The sequence below is a fragment of the Brassica oleracea genome, chromosome C4, assembly GCF_000695525.1.
Source record: "Brassica oleracea var. oleracea cultivar TO1000 chromosome C4, BOL, whole genome shotgun sequence".
Taxonomy (NCBI): Eukaryota; Viridiplantae; Streptophyta; class Magnoliopsida; order Brassicales; family Brassicaceae; genus Brassica; species Brassica oleracea.
Window position 1 is genome coordinate 48,779,846 of NC_027751.1, and position 9,792 is coordinate 48,789,637.

The 9,792-nt window shown below is 35.9% G+C and overlaps 1 protein-coding gene and 1 long non-coding RNA gene across 7 annotated transcripts; one reads left to right on the plus strand and one right to left on the minus strand.

Moving 5' to 3' along the window:
- The first annotated feature begins 1,170 nt into the window (after nt 1-1,170).
- On the plus strand, nt 1,171-2,601 carry LOC106336985. Of its 2 annotated transcripts, none has more exons than XM_013775992.1 (9): nt 1,171-1,223; nt 1,320-1,377; nt 1,465-1,499; nt 1,574-1,679; nt 1,762-1,788; nt 1,872-1,999; nt 2,073-2,118; nt 2,199-2,254; nt 2,338-2,601. In XM_013775992.1, the coding sequence occupies exons 1-9, from the start codon at nt 1,216-1,218 to the stop codon at nt 2,477-2,479; spliced, it is 606 nt and encodes a 201-aa protein (XP_013631446.1). In that variant the 5' UTR covers nt 1,171-1,215; the 3' UTR covers nt 2,480-2,601. The 2 variants fall into 2 exon arrangements, with proteins under 2 accessions (XP_013631446.1, XP_013631447.1); XM_013775993.1 differs by having other exon boundaries at nt 1,468-1,499.
- A 2,697-nt stretch (nt 2,602-5,298) lies between these two features.
- Nucleotides 5,299-8,957, minus strand: LOC106336986. 5 transcript variants are annotated; one of them, XR_001268939.1, is made up of 8 exons: nt 8,802-8,957; nt 8,628-8,679; nt 8,310-8,377; nt 6,670-6,785; nt 6,553-6,599; nt 6,311-6,376; nt 5,782-6,062; nt 5,299-5,582 (listed from the first exon to the last, which is right to left on the minus strand). It is a non-coding gene; the product is annotated as an uncharacterized LOC106336986 (long non-coding RNA). The 5 variants fall into 5 exon arrangements; XR_001268937.1 differs by having other exon boundaries at nt 8,310-8,388; XR_001268936.1 differs by lacking the exon at nt 8,310-8,377.
- Nucleotides 8,958-9,792: the final 835 nt, after the last annotated feature.

Genomic DNA, 9,792 nt, shown 5'->3' on the forward strand with positions numbered 1-9,792 from the left:
TTATTACACAATTTTAGGAAAAAGACAAAAAAGGTTTATTACACAAAACTTATTTGATAAGCAAGAAACAATTAAGCGCATCTGCATCCTTCACAAGTTTTTTTAAAAATGATGCGGAAGTATGATAGTGTTTGTTGAACACGTGTACTTGCTCGTTGTGTTTGACTTGCAGACAAGACGAGTCTCGTTTCAACGTATGGATTCCTTGCACCAGTACTATATGAGACCGTTCACCGTTGGTTAATGGTTGGTAATAGGCCCGGACATTTTACCTGGACCCGAAGACCTGAACCGGAACCGATCCAAAAATACTGGTTCAGGTTCGGGTCCGGGTCCATGCTAAATATCTATTGAATCTTTTTTTTTGGACACGCGGGTTTCGGTTCGGGTCCGGGTCCAACCAGAGACCCGTTCGGGTACCCGAAGTACCCGCAAATAATTGTATATACTAGGTATATTTGGGTGATTGGGTATATTTTTGGTATTTCGGATTTTTTAAAGTTGTGGGTTTCGGTTTTCGGGTGTAATTGTAGGTTTCGGGTAAAATTTTAGATTTTTAGAAAATATAATTCGGATAAAATTCGGGTATGTTTTGGGTTTTCGGGTCTGATTTTAGATAAATTTTTGGGTATTTTTGCGGTTTTTCGGGTATTTTTAGAGTTTTCGGGTCCAGTTCTGGCATTTCAGATCTTTTTTTGATCCTAAATATCCGAACCGATCCGGATCCGAAATATACCCGAATTTTATGGATATTTTACGGGTATTAAAATTATAGACCCGACCCGACTCGGAACCTATCCAAAAAATTATAAGTACATATATAGGTCTAAATTTCTAGGACCCGAAACATCCGGACCCGACAAGGCTCGACTTGAAGTCAAGATCCGGATGCGCAGGCCTAGTTTGTAATATAAAATCGTAATCGAAGTTTAAATAAATGCCACACCATTCTCTTTTTAGTTTATCTTTGCTATTTTGTGACTTGAAATAGCTCCAAGTACATACACATACGAGAAAAGAGAATATATATTTATTATCTTAAAAGAAGGAAATTTTTATAGAAAGTATTATTCAGATTCTTATTATGAAAACAATTGTATTTAGTTGGGCCTGTAATACGGGCCCATTACGAATTGAAGAAAATTAGGATGTTTGATGGGTAGCATTATTATTATACGAAAGTGAATTGGGAAACGGGAGGCGAGGGAGAGAGAGATGCCCAGGTAAATGTCTCTCTAGCTTAGGGTTTTGGTTTCGTTGTTGTTGTTGAAATGGTTCTCACGCTATATATTGAATCTGACTTATTTGTTCTTGTACAGAACTACACGCAGATCTGTAAAACAAAGGCTCCAATATATACAAGTTATCCAAGAATTGGTATGACACTCGTTGATAATAAAAATAAAACACACAAATTTTGTTTTTATTCTTACAAGAATCTTACTTGCTTGTGTGTTCTTGCAGCAGGAGGAGATCAAGTTGTTACAGATTTCCAACGAGTAGGACTCCGATCTTTTTTTTTTTCTCATGCATTTTTTTTCGAACTTATTGAAACCATTATTATTTATTCCAGGAAACTGAATGGGGAGGGTCTAGACGGTCTGAGCTACACCGAGCTGGCTTCACTTGAAACTATGTTAAAGGAGGGCTTCCGCATTGTGGAAGAACAAACAGATAAGGTTCGGTTTTTTTTTTCTCCAACCATCTTGGTCTGATTATAAATTCTTTTGTTTAATAGTGTAACCATTCCTTCTGTTTCAGGCACAGCAGGAACTATTACTCAGGGAGGTAGAGATCTCATCTTAAGTTCAAAGTTTAAACCCTTTTTGTAATATATGTCTATTTTGACCCCGTCCCCTCCTCCATTTCAGATTGTTGATTGCGATGTTATGGGGAAGGAATGGCTTGACGAAAATGAGAATGAGGATTTGGCCTACCAATCGCTTCTGGCAAGGAGAAGAGCAGCTATGAGGAACAAGGCTCGAGAACTCCGCCTCAGGTAAAACGCTATGATCATGTTTTTCTCTCTCTTTATGAACATGAAATCATCATCGATCTTCTTGTGGATACAGCCCTCAAGACAGCCAAAAGGAGCATAGCTATAACCATGAAACACTGGTGAGTATCGATATATCGATGCCCATATTCTCACCTTTCATGTCCTGTCGCTTCACATTGGGTTTGTCTGTTTCTTGCAGATGTTAACCATCGAATGTTTGAAGATCGAGAAGGAGAGATTACGGGTTCTGAACCAGTATGTGATTACATTCATTCCTCCGTTTTTAATTTTTTTTTTAGTGCCGTGTCTGTCTTTTTCATTGTTGGGGCTCGTTACAGGAGAATGATTGGTAAAGAGCTTGACGGTATGGGTTATTCGGAACTGTTGGTGTTTAGCTGTGCGATACAGGGTGGTATGTTGAAAGCCGAAGAAGAAAAGAAGAAGATAAAACGTGCAAGGCAGGTTCATGGGGGCATTTAGTAAGAGAGTCTTGTGACTATGTATTTAGATAATTATAAGTTGGTTCTGGCTTTATGTGTTACTAATAATCTATGTCTCTCTAGTGATTATGATTAAACTTAAAAGACTTATGGTTTGCGAGATTGTTTATGTGCAAAAGATCAAAATGAAAATAAACTGTAAACATCAAAGTATCCTTTTTGGTCTCTATTCTGTAACTATAGACGCTCCAAAAGCTCAAGGCTTCTTCTACATATGCTCGAGTGTGCCAACTTGATAGTAGGTGAAGACCATCTAGATGGATGATCGAACTTGATAGTCAGTCACATATGAAGGTTACCATTAGCATTGTGGAGGAGTATCTAACCAGGATCGTAAGCGCAGCAGCGCTTTCAGAAGTCGGCTGCCATCTTCCATGCGTGGAACTCTTTCATCCAGAAGCCAAAACAAGAGCTCTGGATGAGGAATTTGACAAATGTATGTGGAAGATTGTTTATCACATGAGCTATGATATTGTTGGTTGAACACGTGGCTTTATATTAAACTACACATAACACTAACTATGTCTGAAAAAATTAATTGAATAAAACATTATCCACTTGTCCTCACCTGAAAAAGCATTCACAAGCAAGGAGAGGCCATGGCAACGTCTCTTGTGCTTCCGATCTTTCCCCCATCACCTCTCCAATCTATAGCCAAAAGGTTTCCGGTTCGAACCGGTTTGTTTAACAGTGACCAGAGTCCAAACAAGCGGTGGTGATGGGGAAGAGACAGTGTCCTGCGAAGGTCTACGGGGGCTTGAGGCAAATGTAAAAATGGGGCCTTTTAATTAGTATACAAGATAAAAAGATGAAACATCATACCTTCGTAATCCGGAGGGAGTATAAATTAGTGTGAGATGTTAACTTAATAAAGACAAAAAACTAAAAGCACTAGAAAAAATAAATTAATGACGAGGTCTATACAGGAAGAAACATATACCTGAATACAAGAAGAGATGGTGATAATTAAAAAAAAAAAGAGACAAAATACATATAAGATCATGTAGGATATTAATGCGTAAGAAATAAGATGTATAACTTAAATATATATACTAGGGGTATTCCGCCGGGATCGTATGTTTTATTATCCAATAAATTCAAAAAAAATTGATTCATTTAATAGTAGTTAGTGACAGTAGTATAAGTAGTTTTCACCGATCGATTCAACAAAAACAGAATAAATAACTGATACGTTGCACCAAAATAAATATAGTTCAACTCAAAACATAAATAAGGTTGCTGATCCAAAAAATATAAATTTAAATGCATGTGTTTGTTTTGTGATTATCTTGTTCGAAGGAAGATAATAAATCTGTTCATCTTCTTAAAATAGTAACAACCCTCGCATGCTTTGAATGTCGATGTGGCAATTTGTTAGGAGCTTCGTTGTAGACGTATTGGTTACATACGCTGTCTTCAAAATGATTCTAAACCAATAATTGAATTCTTAATCATGGTCCAACATAGATTGGACCGGAATTGACTATTTTCTCAGGATAAGTTATCCAGCTATTATTTTCCCTCTTCGAAATTGCTTATGCACAATATTAAAATACCATAAAAATATGTGTTGTTGTCATAGTTTTCCTCCGTAGATTGGTGAAGATGGTTGAATTCTTTGATAGATTTGCGGTGGTTGAGTATAACTTAAAATATTAATTTTTGAATTAAATTAATTTTTAATTATACATATTTAAAAGATAAAATTAAAAACTAAATTTTATGATAACTTAAAAGAAGAACGAATTGAAATAATGATAATGTTTTTTTTTTGCTTTACTCGATAAATATATATACACATTTTTATATTATATCTTATAATTTTTAATCTTTTTTAAAAGAAATATAGTGATGATAATTTTGTTACTATAATACATTTGTAGTTACTTATATAATGATAAACTTAATCACTATTAAGAGTATTAATAATTTTAACCAGTTTAACTTTTAATGTGAGATCCCGGAGAAGAAAAACATTTCATAAATATATTTTTGTATTAACTAAAAAAAAACATTAAAAGATAAAATTTAGATAATGATAATATTTACTACGTATATTCAATAAATATATACACATATTTATCTTATTATTTAACAAATGTTGCTTCATTTATTAGATAAATATATACACAGACTTATTTTATTATTTAATATTTTTTAACCTTGTAGGAAAGAAAATAAGTAAAAATAATTTTATCAGTATAATATAATTGTGGTTAATTTTATTATGTTAAACCTAATTATTATAATAGATTTATGTATATATATTATAATCATAAAAATATAATTCATGATCAAAACCCAAAATTTGTTGGTTTTTTAACATCCAAATATATAGATGGAATGTGAGGCAAAGGGAAGATGAATACAGACTTAAATAAATTGTGATTATAATCTAAATGGTCTTCTATCTTGCATATTTGGTTTCGTGTAAAACTAATTTGTTTATCACAATTGATTCAAACGTTGTGTTCGCCTTCAAAATCACTGATTTGTCATTTTTAACTGACAATGAAGTTCTTATTTACGGTTTTAAAAAATCTAAAGGGGGTCTTAGTATATATATATGAGTTCATGTTGCTTAGTTTGATGACCGATGCCCTTTTTAGACCAACCCTTAGCATCAACAGTATTTGTGGCAGCTATGTACGGCGTACCCATACCTGAAACCAAATAAGAATAATGTACTTTTCTAAATATCTCATTTATTTTCCGAAGCTTTTTTGACACAACTTTTCACGAATTTATTATTAGCTCTTAACAATACGTACAACACACTGAAAACTGTATTTTTTTTTTAATTATAAAATCTACTATACTAAAAATTAAAAAGTTGCAATCAAGCACGGACCATGGCCAAACAGCCCTAAGAACACCATTCTCAACAACAAATCTCCATGCAGAAACAGTAGCTTCTCCAGCTAAAAAGCTTGAATGTTGAAAGTACCCTTCTTCCCAACGTATAACATCTGAGCACCATGATCCATTTGGAATCATTATTGTCCATAGTAGAAGTTTGAAGCATTTCTCCACTGTTCTTGTAGAACAATTTTCCGTCTTCCACAACACCCTCATAAGCTTTCCTTTACATATACACACAGCATAAACATGACAACAAAAAGAAAATAAGTTTCTAAGTTATCGACATTATTACTTCTTTATCCTTGCCAATATATCAAACCCGTAACACTTCAAGCAAACGTACATCTAAGTTTATTTTTCAAGATTCGGCTCAAACCTTTTTACATAAATGGGAAAAAGGAGTCAGTGAGAAGTAATTACCAGTAGAAGTACGGGTCTCAACTCTGACAGTGGAGCAACTTGTAGTAAAAATGGAGGTTGTGTCCATACCGATGTCTAGGGTCAATATGTTGCAACAAAGTGCATAATCCAAGATCAGATTAGGCTCAATCCAAAAAGTCGAATTAAAAGGAAACTGAAGCTGAGATTAGTCTCTCTATAACTTACTGCCTCAAGTGAGTCTTGTAAAGCAAGATGTTGTGCCTTTCCTTCCTTGACAAACCTTTACCAACCCTAATGCTCTTGTACAAGCTCTAGACCACCTGGAATTTGCGGTTGCATGTTTCTCAATATCAAAGAATGATATAGATCTTATCTTCACACACAAACAGGCATGTGAATAGACAATAAACAGAGAAAGAAGCACAATTTCACACACAACTTCTAATTAGTAGATTCAGGCAAAGATCAAAGACTGAAAAAAATAAAAGGATAAGAACTTCTCGGATCTGGAAGACAGAGCAATGCACTGAGAAATGAATAAGTGGTCGTGGTCAAGATGAATAAATACCTTGAATATACCACCAGAAATGTATTTACAACACTTGCAACTTCATTTTCCTTTTTATTGAGCAAGCTATGAAGAGAGAGAGAGAGAGAGGGTGATGAAAGAAAGAAAGATACTTGATTTGTAAACAAACATCTGGCTTTGGAAAAGCCTAGACTGCACCGGTTAAATTGTATGATCAAGGGCCAAGAGGCAAACAACATCTTAGTGACTGACATCTAAAAGTTTTGGCACCAAGTAAACACCTTATGTACTCTCTGAACTTTTTGGTTGTTGATCATCATCCAACTGACTGATACAATAGAACGTTTAAACTGTCAATTCACCAAACAATGTACATACAAAAATCAAAGTTTACTTACAACATTTACAGCCGCTACACAATTGTTCTAGATACCAATTTTTTCCTTGATATGCATTATCTCAGTTTGTAGTGTAAACACGTTCTAGGACATCCGGATTGCTCACAAATCGAAACCTAAAGATAACAAAGAAGAAAAGAGTCTCAATTTTAGTCAGTGTGTCCAAAAAAAAGTATCATTTAAAAACAATTTTATATTGGTATAAAATCTTATATCGGGCTTGAGAACAATTGCGCAGCCACCTTTAGACCATGTCCAACGGCGGATTTCACCCGGTCCATAAGACAAATCCTTAATATTAGCGATAGATCGACGAAGGATTGGTCCGTCGCAGCGGACTTAAGGATTCAATCCTTAGCAACGTGTCACGAGGTGAGTGGGTCGATTTTGTCTTTGGTTTGTGTAGGGTCAGAAAAAAAATCATTTTCGAGCCAAACCGAAAAAAAAATTTATTCTCGAGAGAAAGGCGATTTCGAGACGATTTTGCTCGATCTCTCTTCCTCGGCTCGTGTAAGGTAAATCGAAGCTTTAACTCGTAGATTTATCGATTAGAGATCACTCTCTATCTTGTTTGTTCAGTATTAAGGGTTTGGTTCTCGGATTTCGACCGATTTGAGAAAATTTTCAAATTAGGGTTTCAAAAATATTTGGGGATAAATCGATTTCGGGATTATTTGGGGGTTTAGATAGGGTTTCGAAACGTTTTTGGTTTGTATCGGTCTCGGATCTCCTCTCTGTGTCTTATACGGATTGAAACCGTATCGGGTTTCAATGGATTGTCGTTTCTTAACTGTTTTTGATATTGTATTTGTTCCTTGTCGTTGGTTTGCTACCTTCTCGTTCATGTGCTTTTGATTATTGTGCTTTTAAATTGTTCTTACTCGTTCTTTGCTGTTGATTTTATTGGTCCTTAACTAAGTGTTTACTTGTTTTGGTTGCAGATAAACGATAATGGGACGATACAGTTACAGCCAGCCTTCTTCATCCTCACACTCTCCAGACTTAACCTCCCTCCTTGAAGCCGAAGGTGAGGTGTACGCGGCTGAAGCTGAGATTACTCGGTGGAATGCAGAAGCCATTGACTGGGAACCATCACCAGAGGGTGATGATGGCATCCCGAGGACATGCTACTGTGGTTCAGAGCCAGTTCACGGATACTCCTTGAGAACATGTATCATACTACACAATATGATAGTTGAAGATGAACGAGATGGTTACACTCAGTATGATACATCAGAGTTTGAAGAAGGAGCCTCGAGTAGAAGTTCACAGGTGGATATGTCAATTTCTCCCACGACTTCAAATCTCCGTACTATGCTTGACATACGGCGGCGTGTTCGTGACCCGCACATACATGCACAATTGAAATATGATTTGATTCAAAATATTTGGAACAAGTTTGGTAATGATGAAGATGTTTAGTTATTGTATGTTTACATTTAGTCATTCAATAAATGAAATTTTTTAATTTAATATTTAATAATTTTAAATTTCATTAAATATTATTTTATTCCTAAGGATTCCTTCTTCGGGATCACCATTGGACGAGTATTTTAGATCCGAATCCTTAACTATTGAAAAAAAATAAAAAATAAAAAATAAGCTTAAAATATGATTAAGGACTCATGTGGGAGTATCACCATTGTATTTGGTCTTAGCAACTGAATCTTGTGATGTCTTCAAGTGAGCAAGAAAAGGATCAAGCAACCTTGTAGACACCTAGTGACAAACGTTAGCCACTTTACAGTCTCTAACACAAACCTTAACTAAACATTATGGGATCATTAACCATTTTAAGGCTTTTATTCTTATCAAGGAACCCTAAAAATGCAATATTTCAACTTTTACATTACAATATTCTCAGAAACGTTACAGTTTCAAACACAAAGTTGAGCATCCTATGTTCTTAACTAAACAATTTTGATCAATTACAACTAAACAGAAAGAAGTTATATTACCAGGTTCGACCAAATAAAGCTGAGTCCGAAGATTTCATCGCAAATCTTGAAACTTTTCAGATTTCAAATCATCGGAAAAATAACCAACAAAGCAAAATAAGAAAGAAACAAAGATTGCAGAAATAGACGGTTCAGATATAAGGAGAGGATGAGAAACAGAATGGATATACATACCATGATTCGAGCCGCTAGTGAGTTGAAGCAGCGACAGGCTCATACCTGCTTGACTTCAGAGACTGTTGTTTGACCGAAATGGATTCACTGGTTCACAGCTCCATACCAAGCTTGGAGATACATCACTGAAGAATTGAGTGATGGCTATGGTGAATTAAGCTGAAACAATAGTAAGGCATTTAGAATCTGAGGGAATCAAATAATCTCATCAGAGTTACAGGTCCATACCTGCGTGTCCATGAGAGTAGTTCTAACCCAATAAGCATGCCTCTTTCACCGTGCTGTATTTGTCGTGTATGATGCGTGGAGAATAGAATCAGATAACCGGGCCTCGTAGTCTGGTGGTAAAGGAACCTCGGCTGAGGTGCCCGCCACCCGACTTCGAGCCCCGGCCACGCGGGGTATTTACATGGGCTGCCTCTCGCCCTCCAGACCACTTCGCGTAACCAGGGGCCCTTAAGTGGACGCTTAAAAATCCTGTAATGGCATGGGCTTAGGCCCGGTGGGCTAGTCGATCACGCAAAGTGGTCGGATACTGGATTATCAAAAAAAAAAGAATAGAATCAGAGGATGTGTTTCTATATTTTGAAAAACAGAAGGGAGTTAGAACGATAGCTCTTTCGATTGAAGGAGTTAAGACGGATTTTAATGAGAAAGAATGGTCGTAAGCCGAGGTTGCTTTAGAGAAACGGAAAGGTTGAGAAACGTCTCCCATGCAAACGATGAAGACGAAGTGGTGGAGTCAGTTCAGATTCCTGGCTGGGCTTGCCATTTTGTTTTAAAAAACCCATCCACAAGTTATAACAAAAGCCCAGTCCAAGCAAAAGCCATAAATAAAATGCAGATCGGTTGGTGTTTGGGAGTTCCACGTGGCAGAAGAAGCTCCATGCTTACTGATGATGTGGAGGGCTGTGTGCAGAGCACAACTCTACTTTTTATATATAAGATATATATATAGATCATGTATAAAGTAGTTGAGATTTATCTTTTT

What these genes read in the sequence shown, in the direction of transcription:
- LOC106336985 (XM_013775992.1), top strand. An exon ending in TTGTTACAGATTTCCAACGA is followed by an intron (nt 1,500 to 1,573) that starts GTAGGACTCCGA and finishes TATTTATTCCAG; the next exon opens with GAAACTGAATGGGGAGGGTC. An exon ending in AGGAACTATTACTCAGGGAG is followed by an intron (nt 1,789 to 1,871) that starts GTAGAGATCTCA and finishes CCTCCATTTCAG; the next exon opens with ATTGTTGATTGCGATGTTAT.